The 18,451-nt window shown below is 42.7% G+C and overlaps 1 protein-coding gene across 1 annotated transcript in view; it reads left to right on the forward strand.

Annotated features, from left to right (window-relative positions):
- Nucleotides 1-18,451, forward strand: part of CORIN (corin, serine peptidase) — a 274,936-nt gene that overhangs the window by 213,805 nt on the left and 42,680 nt on the right. The window contains exons 13-15 of the mRNA XM_065405296.1: nucleotides 2,814-2,921; nucleotides 9,813-9,926; nucleotides 14,632-14,742. Coding sequence (XP_065261368.1) covers nucleotides 2,814-2,921; nucleotides 9,813-9,926; nucleotides 14,632-14,742 — 333 coding nt within the window. The remainder of the gene's footprint in view (nucleotides 1-2,813; nucleotides 2,922-9,812; nucleotides 9,927-14,631; nucleotides 14,743-18,451) is intronic.

The raw sequence follows: 18,451 nt of genomic DNA on the forward strand, positions 1-18,451 counted from the left end.
TTATACCTTCACAGTATGGACCAAACTCCATTTGTACACACCTTTGTTATCTCTAGGCTAGGCTAATGCAACATGCCCTACCTGGACTGGCCTGGTTAGTGCAGAATATGACTGACAGTCTTCTGAGTGGACCAGGACAGTGAGAACATATTACTTCCTGTACTCCACACTCTGCACCAATGTCTGTGTGCCCAAATCACCGTGAAAAATATGCATAAATCATGTAATAATAATAAAATAGTTTATACTGAGAAGCTAGAAGACATAGGAGTAAATTCAGCCTTAAGCTATGCCCTGCAGCAATCTGGGGGAAAATAATCATCCATTAATAGAAGGTACTATATAGGGGAAATAAAATCAAACTTCTGCTGCAAGGAATCCTAGTGAAAATCCCCAGTTGTAGGAAAAATAATGTGGTGTTACTCTGCAGTGTATAAATTAACTTCTATCCCTCCTCTGTGTGGAGTAAAAACTTTGGTTTTGAGTGGTAGGATGTAATTGGATACATTTTTAAATTAATGTTTAAAAACAGTTGTGAAATGTTTACAGAGTTAAATTGGGTGCACACATTTTTTTCAGCATCTCCTTTAAAGTCCCTTTCAGGAACATCTCAGTTAAATTAGTAAGATAGAATGTGGCTACTGGGCTGACTACCTGGCTGTCCATTTATTAGCTTGTCACTGACAGTATGGATTAGACTCCCTTGTAGAACAAATCAAAAGAGAAATGTATACTGTTAGTTACTCCTTTATAAATAGCCTAATTGCTTAGTAAAGCACTGCTATCAAAGTTATCCTTAGGCTGGCTCACTGCTAATATTTCATATTTGTTTAATGAAAGATTTGCACCAGCTGCCAATGTTAGTTAGAAAGACAAGCCTTCTTGGAAAGTTTAAAATAGTATAATAAATATTTCGGAAGGACACTACAGCAAAATAAATTAGACTTTTGAGAACCTTTTAAATTTTAATGATTAAGGCTACGATTTAGTCATGGGTATTTTTAGTAAGTAGTCATGGACAGGTCACGGGCAGTAAACAAAAATTCACGGCCTGTGACCTGTCCATGACTTAGACTATAAATACCCCTGACTAAATCTTGGGGAGGCTGCTGCGGGGGGGAGGGGGTACTGCTGCAGGGAGGGCACCCGCTTCTCCAGCCGCCCCAGGGACCACTGCTGGTGGCTGTCAGAGCAGTGGCTGCTCCGGCCGCCCTGGGGACCACTGTTGGGGGCCCGTAGCAGCCGGTGCAGCTGGCAGCAGGGCTGCCTGAGCGGCTGGCTGCAGAGCTGTTCCAGCAGCGGTGGTGTGGCTGTCCCCAGGGCCAGCTGAGCAGCTGGCCCCTGAACCAGCTGCTTGGGCAGCCCTGGGGTCAGCCACAATGGCCTCTGCAGAAGTCACAGAGGTCGCGGAAAGTCACGGAATCCATGACTTCCGCAACCTCCGTGACAGACACAGAGTCCTATTAATGATTACAGAATATAGCAAAAATAACAGGAGTACTTGTGGCACCTTAGAGACTAACAAATTTATTAGAGCATAAGCTTTCGTGGGCTACAACCCACTTATGCATCCGAAGAAGTGGGTTGTAGCCCACGAAAGCTTATGCTCTAATAAATTTGTTAGTCTCTAAGGTGCCACAAGTACTCCTGTTATTTTTGCGGATACAGACTAACACGGCTGCTACTCTGAAACCTACAGAATATAGGTGATTTGCCCACTTAAACTATAGCTGGCAAAAACACTACAGTATTGAATCATTTAACCTCCCCAAAACAGTTACCTTACAGTATGTGATGAATCCAAGAATGAACTGCTCCAAGATGGCATGCCCAGTGAACTCAAATGAATTTACTCATAGCAGACTTTATCCCCAAGCGGTGATAGTCAACACAATTCTTTTTGTTTAAAAGAAAGTGGAAAACATTGCTATTTTCTTAAAGTCATGAGTTTTATTTGTAACTTTGTATGCGTATAAGTGTACTCTGAGAAGTTCTACTGGATTGGGTTCACAGAAAGATAGGCAGAGGGACCCCTTGTTTGAGGATCCCACTGGGACTTAAGCCAGAGATAGGAGCCCAGCTGCCTAGACTGAGGCAACTGTGTGCATACTCACTAGTGGAAACCTAGGTGCCTTGGGGAGTTAAATGGTGGCTCCAGGGTTAGGTGGCAGGTGGGCAGGGGTTGTAAGGATCTCAATTACACCTAAATGTTGGACTTAAGTACCTAAAATGGCAGTTAGGCACCTAAATCCTTTTGTGAATCTAGCCCTAAGTGACTTAGGAGCAAAAATCCAGATTGACTTTCAATGGTACTTTTTTCCCCTAAGGCACTTCTGAAAATCCTTCCTGGCCATTGTGATGTGAGGATTAATTGGTGAATACTTATTAAGGACTCTGAATTTAAAAAAAAAGGCAATGTAATTGCTAAATATTATCTGTTATAAAATCAACACACTGAATGGTTTACCTTTATCTGTTCAACACAACATCAGATAATATAACTAGAAAAGCGGTGCCCTCAACCTAAACAATATCTGTCAATAATGTTGTGAGGCTTCGAAACTTGAGAGGTGGCAGTATGTGAAGAGATGGCTGTGGAAAAGTAGTGATGTGTATTCAAACCCACCCCATCCTCCGTATTTTCGTCCAGGATAGTTTCCGTTTCTGCATGGTTCCAACTTAGTATCTCACAGGGTTTCTTTTACCCGTTTAACTCAGTCACAGTGATAAATAATAATAATAAATAAAGAGTACTGTGTGATAATTAACGCTTTCCAGTTTGCTGAAAGTGTTATGTTTTCTGACATTGACAGAGTGCTCACCCAGTCACTTCAAGTGCCGTTCTGGAAGGTGTGTCTTGGCCGCCAGAAGATGTGATGGCCAGGCTGACTGTGAAGATGATAGTGACGAGGACAACTGTGGTAAATAAATGAAATGAGTCAGTTGATTTTATGGAAAATGGCTGGAGTATCAGAGGACATAACTGTTGCTCTCTGTCATTTTGTTCAGCGCACAGTCTGAAAGTTCAAAAGATAAGCCCTTTTTCCTCAAGAAAAATCTGTGAAATGTTACATGTTACTGTCAGCAGTAGCCTCAAGAATATCACTTGTAACTGCAAACTTTATTTTCAGTTTCATTCCAGAGTTTTTTCATGGTGAAAAGCAAATCTTACCGCTTAAATGTAGAGAAAGTGCTTTGGCTGAGCAGCAATGAGCAAATCCCCTGGAAAAAAATTCTAGTTAGTTAACAATTGTTTTGGTTGCCCTTCCTTCAAAATTATTGTCATTGACACTTGCTTTTAACTCCTGAGAACACTAATAGCTAACTATCTTTTAGAGTCATTTTATACTCCTTGACTTTAAGGTCTGAAATATTGCTTTGATACATAAAACAAATTTCTTAAGTAGATCTCTCTCTTTTTGGTCTAGACAAAATGTTGCTAGCAATCAACGGAATTTTTATCAGCCTCTATAAATATGGAAGGCTGCATCTGCTAGAAAATTACAGCTGTCAGAATGACATTACAGTGACCATGGGTAATGATGTTACTGAAGAACAGCCAGTGCTTTTAGAGCTCTAGAAGTTGCTGTCTCTAGCTCATTCATATTCTTTGTGTGTAGGACAAACTCAGAGATCATTGAACTTTCCCTGTGTAAATGGCTAGCTCAGAATATATTGGATTTATTATTTTTTTTAAGAAAAGAACACACCGATTTTTGTACCATTAGTTCACCAAGCCTGTATTTACAGAATGTATATTTTAGATGCCATAAACAACCAGTAGTGGATACCATGTTAGGACAACCAGACTGATTATGTCCATTTATGTCCTGTGACAAGATCTGCACATCACAGGATGAAGGGAGCCATTTACAGCTCCCACATTCTCAAGCTGCCCTGGCTTGAGTGTAAGTTAGAACAGCCCTTAGGCTGCCTGTAAGAGTCCATCTGCAAATTTAAAATTGGCAGAATAGAGCTGTGCTCAGTGCCAGCTATGCCCTCTCCCTTTCTGCCCTTCCCTGCTCTGACATGCCCTTTGGGGTTGGATGGGTTGCTTGGTTGTCTTAGGACCAGCTCTGCCAGCTTTTGCTCTAGATCTGAGAGTTTCCTTACTTCACTGGGGATAGCAAGTAAATAGCAGAAAGGTGGCAAACAGGAGTATTGTGGATGTGAAGGAGCATAACCTTCAAAATCAGCATTTTGTCCTCTACAGTTTGCTGCAGCTCTAGTTCTCACTGTAGTATTTTAGCTGGGATAAAAAAGTCCTGGCATTTTATTTTAAGGACTCAAATAATAAGAATTGCACAATGAATATATCAGTGACAATGAGTTAACACATAACTTTAAGGAGAACAAAGGTGAGATATAGTACATCAATCCCCTTCTCCCATCAAAAGAAGTATTTGAGATGGGGATTGTATAAATACAGGCATGTTTTCATAAACATTAAATTAAGAAAGTCATGTTATTGCAAAATCCTTATTCTACAGATGTTCATCAAAAACGACACATTTGGCATGCAGAATAGAACTCTCAATCTTCTGCTGCAAAAATAGTTTATATGTCCATGGTCAGAGTCATTGAAATATACACACTGAATTTCTGTTCTAACGGGTGCCTCTGTTCCATTCAAAGATACAGTGTTAATGTATTTATGTAGTGTCCTCAGGAGTCATAGGACACTTGACAGTAAAACATTGTACAAATTTTAAAAGTAATCAATGGCAACTGGGAACAAATATTTAGTTAGTGGTAAATGCTTAGTCAGACTGATGCATAACTTTGGGCCTGTCTAACAGTAAGTGCAGCAGAGGCTGGGGTGTAAACGTACAGAGCACTAGCAGGTTGTATACTAGCTGTCCATGTGGACTCTGCTATGCTGCACTAAAAGTTCCTTAGGGCTGGTCCACACTAACCCCCTAGTTCGAACTAAGATACGCAACTTCAGCTACGTGAATAACGTAGCTGAAGTCGAAATATCTTAGTTCGAACTACAAGGTACTTACCGCGGGTCCACACGCGGCAGGCAGGCTCCCCCGTCGACTCCGCGTACTCCTCTCGCGGAGCAGGAGTACCAGTGTCGACGGCAAGCACTTCCGGGATCGATTTATCGCGTCTAGACAAGATGCGATAAATCGATCCCAGAAGATCGATTGCTTACCGCCGAACCCGGAGGTAAGTATAGACTTACCCTTAGTGTGCATTGACCTACTCCCATTTCAAAGTGGAGTAGATCAGAGTGCTCTACAGAATTTTTATTATGCAGCAGCAGGATCCCATACAGTCAGTTACCACACCGCACTCTAGTGCACAGTAGGTTTACAGCCCAGCTTGCCATGCACTAACTGTTTGTCCAGACAAGCCCTTAGATTCTTAGGCTAAAGTCACTTATTCTGTTCTATTCAGGTTCTTATATCTCCCCTCACCATCGTGCTGTCCGAGTGCCTTCCAGAAGTACACTAAGCAATGTGACTAGCATTCACCTCCTTTTTCCCCCTCAAAGGGAAAATTAGCAGAGAGGTTTGGGGGGTTTAACATTTTTTTTTTTTTTGTTCATTCAATATATGTCTGCTATGCTATATGTATTTATTAGGAAGGCACGGTCAAAGAGCTGCACCTTGTACTTGGAATGGAAAGTGGTGATATTTGAGATGGTTATTAGAACCTGTGAGAGTTTGTTTCGCAGCCTTGCTCTGGCACCCAAGAAAGCTCTAGCCACTGCACAGATGAGCTTTATCCTTGCAGTGGATAACTCTATTGTCCCAAGGAGCAGGACAGGGACAGGAGAGATCACAGATGTGGGTATGTGTGTTGAGTAGCCACATACCAAGCATAGGCCCTGTCAAGGCTGCTTCCCCACTTTGAACTTTAGGGTACAAATGTGGCGGCCTGCATGAAGACTTCTAAGCTTAACTACCAGCTTAGATCTGGTCCGCTGCCACCATTCCCTTCCCTGGGAAGCCTTGAGAAACCTTTCACCAATTCCCTGGTGAATACAGATCCAAACCCCTTGGATCTTAAGACAAGGAGAAATTAACCATCCCCCTCCTTTCTCCCACCAACTCCTGGTGAATACAGATCCAAACCCCTTGGATCTTAAAACAAGGAGAAATTGACCATCCCCCTCCTTTCTCCCACCAACTCCTGGTGAATACAGATCCAACCCCCTTGGATCTAAAACAAGGAAAAATCAATCAGGTTCTTAAAAAGAAGGCTTTTAATTAAAGAAAAAGGTAAAAATCATCTCTGTAAAATCAGTATGGAAAATAACTTTACAGGGTAATCAAACTGAAAGAGCTCAGAGGATTCCCCTCTAGCCTCAGGTTCAAAGTACAGCAAACAGAGATAAACACTCTAGTAAAAGGTACATTTACAAGTTGAGAAAACAAAGGAAAACTAATACGCCTTGCCTGGCTGTTTACTTACAAGTTTGAAATATGAGAGACTTGGTTAGAAAGATGTGGAGAACCTGGATTGATATCTCGTCCCTCTCAGTCCCAAGAGCGAACAACCCCCAAAACAAAGAGCACAAACAAAAGCCTTCCCCCCCCCAAGATTTGAAAGTATCTTGTCCCCTTATTGGTCCTTTGGGTCAGGTGTCAGCCAGGTTACCTGAGCTTCTTAACCCTTTACAGGTAAAAGGATTTTGGAGTCTCTGGCCAGGAGGGATTTTATAGTACTGTACACAGGAGAGCTGTTACCCTTCCCTTTATAGTTATGACAGGCCCAATCCTGGAGTTTCAGGCAATCTTTTAGGTATCCTGTGCCTAGACCATTAAGTGCCTTTAAAATGAAGACAAAGCCTCTGAATTTGACCTTGGACATATTTCTAAAATACAAAAGCCCTACCTGGGACAGGGATGCATAAGCTATCCCTCCTCTGGTACAGGGAAGTGTAACTCACACATGTGTTGCACCCTGGACTTCTGTAACTTAGGAGGGAATTCAACCAGAGGAAGGGCATTCAGGAATTTCACAAAATCGACTTCTGAGATATTGGCACCTTCAGCCCAAATATTAGCTCTGATTTGGGATAGAATCTGTAACCTACACTGAGCCAAACACAGAGCATGATAACCTGGCTTTCACCATTGCCTCCTTGGCCCATCGGGAATCATTTCAACAATTGATAACTGTCAGCACCAAGGTGTTTAAATATGAGAAATGAAGATAAATTAATAATGCCTCATTCTGGTTGTCATGAACTGGGACTTGGGTGGTCAGGCCTAGTGGTTGGAGTCAGAGTCAGGAACCGAGCAGGGCTGTAGTGGACTGGGTAGGACAGGAGCAAGGCTGGGAACAAGGCAGGAGCAAGGCTGGAGTGAGACTAGGAGCAAGGCAGCCACAGAAAAGATAACAGGTATGGGTGCATGCGTTGAGGAGCCAGTGATCAGTTGCTGATGTGGGGCTTAAAAGTAGACTTGCTGACTTTCTCGGCCAGTCAGGCAAAGTGGCCTATCAGGTGGACCTGTTGTTGCTCACCTGTGCTCATAGGCTGCCTGGAGACTTGGCAGACACAGCTGCAAATCCTCATTCCTGACACTTGTTCATCACAATATTGCTTATTCTTCCACAGTAATGCGTGATCTCTCAGGAAGGCCAATTATTCCTCTGTGTACAATTCATAACAGTTCTAATGTGGCTTATTAAGTAAGATGTAAATGAAGTGGAGTACTATGTGCATTCAGTATACTACATTACAATTACTGATGGAGGAACCCAAATAAATTATTTCTGTAGCCATGTGAGCTGACTTTTCTCACTCAGTCATAAATGTGTTCACCTTGGAAATAGACACTGTGTAAGCTACATTTCCTTTTGCTAACTTAGTAACTGCTATCCTTTGCTGAACTAGTGCACTACATGAACTCCAGCCGCAGGAAAAGTTTAATAGTACTATACCATCCAAGCCACTCGTACTGTAGCAAACTCACAGAACCGAGGTTTGTTTATTTTTTGTTTTGATCACATGGGCCAGTCACCTGAATCTGAACTCAGATTAAGTTTAAAGTATGAAAGCCAATGTGATCAGCTATAGAATGGATTAAACAAGGCAGCCACAACTCCATCTAATTTAAATAAATATTAGTAGAGTAAAATCAAGGGAATTCTATTTATCATGTATTATTATGACCTCCTGTGTTACTATTGTGTCAGTGATGCATGAGGACATTTCTTCATCAAAGTGAACTGTTTCCAAACTCTGATGTTGTAGTGAGATGTTTTAATAATTATTTACAGAAAACTGTAAAGATAAAATTGGAAAGCTAGATGTTTTATAAGCCTACATCATGCCATTCTTAATTTCCTCCATTTGACAAACTAGGATCCTACTATTTCCCCATGCTAATTTTTCCCCTACTGTTACTCACACCTTCTTGTCAACTGTTTGAAATGGGCCATCCTGATGATCACTACACAAGTTTTTTTTTCTCCTGCCGATAATAGTCCACCTTAATTGATTAGTCTCGTTAGAGTTGGTATGGCAACACTCATTTTTTCATGTTCTCTGTTTGTATGTGTATATATATAATCTTCCTGTATTTTCCGCTGCATGCATCTGATGAAGTGGATTTTAGCCCATGAAAGCTTATGCCAAAATAAATTTTAGTCTCTAAGGTGCCACAAGTACTCCTCGTTCTTTTTTGCTGATACAGACTAACATGGCTACCACTCTGAAACATATCAAAAAACTCTGACCCAGTTTTACAAGAGTTCATCTTGATTTTTTTATGAAGCCAGTGCAACTGATTAATGTCACTTGGAGGAGAAAATGGCTGTGTTAGCTGCATAATAATGAATTTTCAGGTAAATGCATATAGTTGGCAAGGGTGAATCTGTGTAACCACTTGATGCAGTGGTAAAATATTAGATTACTGCAAGGAAACGTACTTATGCCCAATATGGCTAGCTCCTCTTCACCTCTCATTCTGTTCTCTGCCTCTTTTTACATCAATACTGCAAGAAAAAATATTCATGGTATTTAATGGAGATTACCAAAAGAAACAAGTTCACAGTATTTCCATTTTTGAAAGACGAGTATGCTAAATGTTGATATTTTGAACACAGCCCTTTACTTTTAAATTAAATTGTGCAGAATCCAAGATGAGAACTACTCACATATCCTTAGTAATATATATTTTTAAAAGTATCAAAAATAATCACCCCTTCTTGTCAACCTTTGGAAATGGGCCACATCCACCCTAATTGAATTGGCCTCATTAGCACTGACCCCCCACTTGGTAAGGCAACTCCCATCTTTTTGTGTGCTGTGTATTTATATCTGCCTACTGTATTTTCTATTCCATGCATCTGATGAAGTGGGTTATAGCCCACAAAAGCTTATGCCCAAATAAATGTGTTAGTCTCTAAGGTGCCACAAGGACTCCTTTTGCTGATACAGACTAACAGGCTATCCCTCTGAAATCAGTTTCTCCTGTTGAGGCTGTTCTTCTTTGTATAAAATCCTTGAAGAGTCATTGGAGCAGGGACTGGAACCCAAATGTTCCCCCTCCCTGCTGAGTGCCCTAACCACTGGGTTACAGAGTCATTCTCACTTGCTTTCTCTTTTTGACCCAATGACATTTCAAGTTTCAGGTTGAACAAAATGTTTAGTTTCACCTGAAACAATTTTTTTCCAACTTTTTCAATTCACCTAAAATTTCAAAAAAATTGTTTAAATTTGACCTGAACCAGTTTTTTCCCTGTTTCTCAGAACTGCAAGCTAACTGAAAAATCAGCCATTCACACAGCTCTAATTGCATGTAAATGTTAAAATGGAATATCTCAAAGCTCTTGTTCTCTGTGTCCAGGTTGTAGAGAAAGGGGTCTTTGGGAATGTCCATCGAACAAGCTGTGTATCCAGCACGCCATGATCTGTGACGGCTTTCCAGATTGTCCTGACAAGGTGGATGAAAAGAACTGCTGTAAGTGCTTAACCCGGGTGATAGGACTGAATCTAGAATTTTGGGGGCACTGGACAAACTGTAGAAGCAGACCCCTAAAGGCATAATGGCCCCACCCCTCCCCTTAGCTTCCTATCATTCGCCTTGTTGCTCCAAGTTCTCCCTCCTATAATCTCTCTCCTTGGTTCCACTTCTCACTGCTGTGGCTCCATATCTCCATCTCACCCTGTCTCACCTTGCCTAGTCTCTTTCCGCATGTGTCCATTTGGCTGCTATTTTTTATTTGTAGGTCCTTGGCTGCTGTCTCTTCCTCTAAGCCCCTTGACTCCCTTTCATATAACCTATGGCTGCTTGGATCTTCTTCACTCCCACTTGTCTTACCCAATCCCAGGACTTTTTGGTTTTTGTTTCTCCCCCTGCTCCCTTTGCTCCTTTCTTCCCATGTTTCCATTGTCTCTTCCTTCTCACCATATCCAAGGTGGCTATGAGTGCAAGAGGAATACAAGTGTATCCCATGCAGTGCAAACAAGAGTGTAGGGATACCCCAACGACTCCCATTGGGGCCTGGGTAATGGTTCTATACTGCAACCACTAAGAAATTCCTCCTTCCTTCAGCTGATAGCTAGGAACTGACATGAGTTCCTTTTCACAGTATACAGCTTATCAGTGGGATGGGAAGAGGAGCTATTGAGTGGCAGCTGCTGTACAAGCTTCCATCTTGTTGCTCATCCTTGTAATGTGTATGTGAAGTCAGTAGTGGAGATTGGGAAATGTTTTTGGCTGCAATGTAATGTATACGTTGATGGTTCTCTGTTTCGTCTGCTTTTAATCAAACCCAGTTCTATGGTCTCATCTTCTGCCATCTGATCTGCCAAAGAGAGGAATGGTGTCTATTAGAACTCATTGAAAATCTGAATGTCTGTCCCCCAGAAAATTCAGATATTTCAGCATTTGTTTTCATTCTGATTGTGGAAACCACATTTTCAGTTGAAAAAACAAGTTGACATATAATTCCTGACCAGCTCTGATGCTTGTTGGAAGGGCAGATGCTTAAAGAGGCAGTGTCTGCACCATCTGTGTAGGGTAAATGCACATGTTTTGCCATACAGAATGCAGCTGCTCTTCTCTAGAAGAAAACATAGCATCAGTGCTCAAATCTCTTTTTGGCTTCCTGCATGCTTCCAGGTGCAAGTATTGCCTGATTTATTGATGGTGGATTGATTACTTAAGAATTCCCAATTAATAACTTAACACATTGTGGTTTGATAGGCTCTTGTCCAAAGATCTGATCCAGTATTATTAGGATTATTGTTCAGTTGGGAACCCTGACATGCATGGTTGGAAAAGATCTTTTGCTCTTTTAAGATTTGTATTACTAAAGTTAGTTAACACACAAATGTTCCAGTCCAGATGACAATATGAATAATGTGATAATAATTTGACATCCAGTATCATCTCATGCATATACTCACAACTATTCTTCTGGAGACCTAGAAGTAATGAGACAGGACCCCTATGAACCACCAGCTGTCTTCTCTCTGGCTTGCATAATGATTAAGGCTATGTTTTAGTCACAGATATTTTTAGTAAAAGTCATGGACAGGTCCCGGGCCATAAACAAAAATTCACGGGCCTGTGACCTGTCCATGGCTTTTACTAAAAATACCCACCCTGACTAAAACTTGGGCGGGGGGCCGTGGGTGCTCTGGGGGGGGGGGGGGTATAGGTCCAGGGGCGCCATGGGTGCAGCTGCTGCAGAAATCACGGCGATCACGGAAAGTCATGGAATCCGTGATTCCCGTTACCTCCATGACAGACTCAGCCTTAATAATGATTGCTAGGATCAAGGTTTTGTCAGCCTACCTCATGGTCAAGCCTATTGTAAGGTTTGATGACTGTCATGAATATTCATAAGAATGAATATGAGTCTCCTTTGCCCATAACTAACTGTTTTACCCTAATAATGTTGGGGTTTCCTTGTTCTAATCTATGGATTAGTATATTAATTATATCAAACTCATTAGCATATATGTCAATTGGTTACGATAATAATTCTGTGGGTAAGCATCTGCTAATGTGCCTATCACAAAATACTCCAAACGGGCATCAACTGACTTTTTGCAGTTACCCATCAGCATTCTGCAAAATTTCAACAAAATTATTTATTGCAAAATTATGTCTTATGCCATTTTATGACCTAGCGTTACTGCTAACGTACGGTAAGCTAAACAAATTTACTTATGCCAAAGTTCATATCCTTATGCTAACTGCTTAAGTTACTATTTTAAAGGATTAGGCCTGCTGGCTTCTTGCATTTCTCCCTTATATTTTATCTTAACGCATATTAGCTAGTTTTGGACTCAGCATAACCCATAAGCTAATGCACAGATTACACAAGTCAAGATGGTCTCTAAAGCTCTGAATGTTTTGAGATGTGAATAACTGAGAGCAACTCACCTTTACATAATAAACTACAGCTTTTCAGATCAGCTGGGGTACTGTACTTATGCTACTTATATAGTTCCCATAACTGTAAAATAATGTCTCACAATCTTTAATGTACTTTTACTCACAATGCCCCTGTGAAATAGGGAGGTACTATTATCTGCATTTTACAGACAGGAACTGAGGAACAGAGAGACTAAGTGACTTGCCAAAGGTCACATAAGAAGTCTGTGACCTCAAGAAACTGAATCTGCGTCTTCTGAGTCCCAGGCTAGCACCCTAACCATTGCACTATCCTTCCTCTCTACTCTTGCTGTCAGTCCTGGGGATGAATTATTCAGGAATGGCAATAGAGCTTCTCAGTTGAGGGCTCTCTACCTTTGGAATTTGCTCCCTTTTCTTAGGGGCAGGCCCTCTACCTCTTGAATTTTCTCCCCCTTCTCAGCTGAGGGCTCTCTAACTCTGGAATTTGTTCCCCTTGGAGGCCTTTCAGAGCCAGAGTTAGAGAGCTTCAGGGCATGATGCGAGGCGTGGTTGTTTGGTTTAGTTTTTTCTTGATTTTGTACATGCGTGTGTGTGTGTGTGTGTGTTCTTGTTTTTCTGGGTTTACATACTTTGTTCCTGGCCTGAAGACACATGGTTGTTAATGTCACGGCAGACAGTATCAGTTTACATAGTTTTATGGTTTTCATTGTGGATTGTTTTATGTATGTTAAGATGGGTCTTAGTGTTGTATATAAATGCCTGACTTGTACAGTAATACACTTTATAAACTAATAAGACATATACAAAAATTAATGAGAACTAAGAGCTGGAGTCACTAAAGCTACTGCATGACGGTGCTAATTATACTTTTTTGTGTCAGCCTGCGCTGGGGCCCCAGGGGGAAAGCCTGATAAAGTGGGGCTGGTAATGTTGCATGACTACCCTTCCTGGGGATTTTGTGATGGCTGGGGTAGCTGTAAAATCCTATGGGGACTGTACATGAGCACAAACTGACATTGGATGATCTTGTGGATACTGGACTGGGATGCAGGAGACCTGAGTTCAGGTCCTGGCTCTGCCACAAACTATCTATGTGACTGTGGTGGAGCAATGACGCACCAGTGTGGCGCCTCCTGCTGGTCATCCTGGGAATTAGCTCTTCCAGCCCAGAGCGCCCTCTGCAGGCCGGTGTCTTGCCTGCCGCTGGCCCCTGTGTCCCTCCTGGACCCCGGTGCCCTTTACCTCAGGGTTCTGCCCCCAGCAGTAACCCACAATCTGCGTCTCCCCGCCCAGGGGAACCCCCAACCCGCTATCCCCTCCTTGCCTCAGTGGCTACTGCCAGTCCCCATCTAGCCCCCGTTCACTGGGGCAGACTGCAGTCTGTAAACCACTCATCATCGGCCAGGGGGGGTTGGACCAGCTGCCTCTGCCTATATCTGGGCTGCCCCCCTGCAGCCCTAGTACCCTTTAGTGGTCCCTTAACTCGGCCTGCAGCCTGGGGCTTTGCTAGGCTGGAGCTCCCCAGCTCCCTCTGCCCTTCCCCAGCACTGCTCCACCCTAGGTACCCTCCTCAGCTTCCCAGGCAGCCAGGTCCTTCTCTCTCAAGGAAGCTAGAGAGAGAGTGTCTTTACAGTCTCTGGCCCTCAGCCCTCTTATAGGGCCAGTCGTGGCCTGATTAGGGCATGGTCCCAGCTGTGGCTGCTTCTCTAATCAACCCAGGTTTTTCTAGCCACAGCCCTCTTCATGGCTGCTTTAACCCCTTCAGGGCTGGAGCGGGGTGACCACCCTGCTACAGTGACCTTGAGCAAGCCACTCCATGCTTCAGTTTCCCACATCTGAAATGACGATGACAATACTTCCGAATTTTAGGTATCTCAGGGTAAAGGATGAATGTCTAATCAACACAGAATAACTATCTGGGTTAGGATTACTGCAATCCAGCAAAAAGTGAGAAACAAAAAGTTTCCATCTAAAGTTTGTGAGGGACTCCAATGCTATAATGATAGGACCAAAGTTGAAACCCGGTAGGTAGGATGCACTGAATCATGTACCCTGGCCATGCCATTTCCAGACACCACTTCCCACCTCTGAGGTTTTGCTGGCCTCCCACAGATCCCCTCCAGCTGAGTCCTCCTCCTCACCCCCAATAGTTTTTCTGCCTGCTGACTCTATCCCCCTGCTCTGTAAACCTGCTCTGAACTTGTCCCTATGCCTTTACCCAATCAGATCTTAGTGTGCATTTTTATGATAGTCATTTTTAAAATCATCATCTTAATATTTGTGTTTGTCTCGGCAGCATTTTGCAAGGCGGATGAGCTTGAATGTGCCAGTCATGATTGTGTGCCAAGTGAGCTGTGGTGCGATGGGCAGCTAGACTGCATGGACAACTCAGATGAATGGAACTGTGGTAAGTCTCATCTGTGCCACTGGCTGGAAGTGATGTTATGGATTGTACATGCAATGAAATAGTTGAGTTTTTATAACATTTTTCCAAAGTGGGACTGGGAAGAACTTGGACTAGGAGCCTGTTCCAGGAAAGCATGAAAGTCAGTACAAACTGTACAGTGGGCAAAGGAGAAAGAGGAAGGGTTAGATGGCAAGTGTACGGATACTGCAAGGCGCAGGAGGGGATAAGATGAGAGAAGTGATGTTGACTGAATGGAAATGTGGAGAGATTCTGAAGTGAGGAGTAGAGTCTTGAGACTGCTGTAAAAGAAGGCAGAGAGGCAATGAAGAAACTGAAGTATAGAAGTGACCTGGGCAGAATGACTAGGGCCCTGATCCTGTACTCGTTGAATTCAGTGTCAGAATTCCCATTGACTTCAATGGTGCTGAGAGGAAAATAAGCCTGGCAGCTCCATTTTGAATGGACTGGAAGTGAGAAAGGGGACAGTCAGCAGAGAAACCTGACTATTACCCACCTGCAGTACCAGCACCCATAAAAAGCCCTCATGCTTTTATGTGTTATTAAAATAAGAGTTCTCAAAGCATGACTGTTTGAGTAAGAATTATGTAGGTCCCACATAAGCAATAGCAATATTTGAAGGAAGCAGGGTGTGTGTGTGTTGTGGTGTCCTCGCCCATATACCCTAACTCCACCAGACAGCAATTGGCTGCACTGTATATGTTGTGCTACTGAAGCTAATCTATTTCTCTGTATGAAGGTAATACAGTACCACAAAGAAATCGGATGTTTTATGACATTTTTAGTGTAAAAGAGAAAGATATGCTGTTATTTAGAGAAACAAATATTCTTTATTCATAATGCTGAGAAAATACATTGTGCACACATCTATCAAAATTACTTAGACAGTGGAGACAAAATATAATCATAGAATCATAGAATATCAGGGTTGGAAGGGACCTTAGGAGGTCATCTAGTCCAACCCCCTGCTCAAAGCAGGACCAATTCCCAACTAACTCATCCCAGCCAGGGCTTTGTCAAGCCGGGCCTTAAAAATCTCCAGAGAAGGAGACTCCACCACCTCCCTAGGTAACGCATTCCAGTGCTTCACCACCCTCCTAGTGAAAAAGTTTTTCCTAATATCCAACCTAGACCTCCCCCACTGCAACTTGAGACCATTGCTCCTTGTTCTGTCATCTGCCACCACTGAGAACAGCCGAGCTCCATCCTCTTTGGAACCCCCCCTCAGGTAGTTGAAAGCAGCTATCAAATCCCCCCTCATTCTTCTCTTCTGGAGACTAAACAATCCCAGTTCCCTCAGCCTCTCCTCATAAGTCATGTGCTCCAGACCCCTAATCATTTTTGTTGCCCTCCGCTGGACTCTTTCCAATTTTTCCACATCCTTCTTGTAGTGTGGGGCCCAAAACTGGACACAGTATTCCAGATGAGGCCTCGCCAATGTCGAATAAAGGGGAATGATCACGTTCCTCGATCTGCTGGCAATGCCCCTACTTATACAGCCCAAAATGCCGTTAGCCTTCTTGGCAACAAGAGCACACTGTTGACTCATATCCAGCTTCTCGTCCACTGTGACCCCTAGGTCCTTTTCTGCAGAACTGCTACCCAGCCATTCGGTCCCTAGTCTGTAGCAGTGCATGGGATTCTTCCGTCCTAAGTGCAGGACTCTGCACTTGTCCTTGTTGAACCTCATCAGGTTTCTTTTGGCCCAATCCTCTAATTTGTCTAGGTCCCTCTGTATCTGATCCCTACCCTCTAGTGTATCTACCATGCCTCCCAGTTTAGTGTCATCTGCAAACTTGCTGAGAGTGCAGTCCACACCATCCTCCAGATCATTAATAAAGATACCATCCTCCAGATCATTAATAAAGATACCATCCTCCAGATCATTAATAAAGATAGTAAACAAAACTGGCCCCAGGACCGACCCTTGGGGCACTCCGCTTGAAACCGCCTGCCAACTAGACATGGAGCCATTGATCACTACCCATTGAGCCCGACGATCTAGCCAGCTTTCTATCCACCTTACAGTCCATTCATCCAGCCCATACTTCTTTAACTTGGCGGCAAGAATACTGTGGGAGACCGTATCAAAAGCTTTGCTAAAGTCAAGGAATAACACATCCACTGCTTTCCCCTCATCCACAGAGCCAGTTATCTCCTCATAGAAGGCAATTAGGTTAGTCAGGCATGACTTGCCCTTGGTGAATCCATGCTGACTGTTCCTGATCACTTTCCTCTCCTCTAAGTGTTTCATAATTGATTCCTTGAGGACCTGCTCCATGATTTTTCCAGGGACTGAGGTGAGGCTGACTGGCCTGTAGTTCCCCGGATCCTCCTCCTTCCCTTTTTTAAAGATGGGCACTACATTAGCCTTTTTCCAGTCATCCGGGACCTCCCCCGATCACCATGAGTTTTCAAAAATAATGGCTAATGGCTCTGCAATCTCATCTGCCAACTCCTTTAGCACCCTCGGATGCAGCGCATCCGGCCCCATGGACTTGTGCACGTCCAGTTTTTCTAAATAGTCCCGAACCACTTCTTTCTCCACAGAGGACTGGTCACCTTCTCCCCATTCTGTGCTGCTCAGTGCAGCAGTCTGGGAGCTGACCTTGTTCGTGAAGACAGAGGCAAAAAAATCATTGAGTACATTAGCTTTTTCCACATCCTCGGTCACTAGGTTGCCTCCCTCATTCAGTAAGGGGCCCACACTTTCCTTGACTTTCTTCTTGTTGCTAACATACCTAAAGAAACCCTTCTTGTTACTCTTAACATCTCATATAAACATGAGTTTGAAGTATCAAGAAGGAGGAATCAAAGATTAATATATAATTTTCTTATGGAGAGGTAAAAGCAGTGTCGTATGAATGAAAAATGCTTAATAACTAAGTTAGGATGAATGAAATCCAAGAATAAGTGAGAAGTACAAAGTTTAAATAAAAACAATATGTATTTGGGGGGGAAATGCACACAAAAAACCTTCTGTCAAGAGTTCCTGTGGCAAACTGTAGCACTATAGGGGGATCTAAGTTTACCTCAATGCATTTTTGGCCATTTGGAAACTTTCTTGTGCAGAATCAAAACAAAGGCAGACATTAAACCAATAAACAGGTTGGGGAAAGAGATGATGATAATAGCAGAGGATGGTCTTTTTTGTAGGCAATAGCTATTGATTGTTTTTCATTTCTATAAACACACCTGATATAGTCATAATAGGAGCAATATAAATTTATCAAGGGCCAGATTCTGATACTGTTCTTATATTGAGCAGCACCTTATCCCACAAATGGTCTCATAGATTTCAGTTGGACTACTTGTGGACTAAGGTACTACTCAACATGAGAGAGGCTATCATTCTAGCCCCATATAAACAAATGATGAATTAAAGTGGTTTGGTTTGATCTAAACTTCAGGATGTCTCTCTTGTTTGTTATCTTATGTATTGTCTTGTCTAGGACTACCTAGATTCTGATGGCCACTGCTGCCTCCTTCTTGAATTGTGTGCAGCGGCAGTCAAAAAAGCAAACAGGATGTTAGGAATCATTAAAAAAGGGATAGAGAATAAGACGGAGAATATCTTATTGCCCTTATATAAATCCATGGTATGCCCACATCTTGAATACTGCATACAGATGTGGTCTCCTCATCTCAAAAAAGATATACTGGCATTAGAAAAGATTCAAAGAAGGGCAAC

Source organism: Emys orbicularis, chromosome 5 (assembly GCF_028017835.1).
Source record: "Emys orbicularis isolate rEmyOrb1 chromosome 5, rEmyOrb1.hap1, whole genome shotgun sequence".
NCBI classification, from domain to species: Eukaryota; Metazoa; Chordata; order Testudines; family Emydidae; genus Emys; species Emys orbicularis.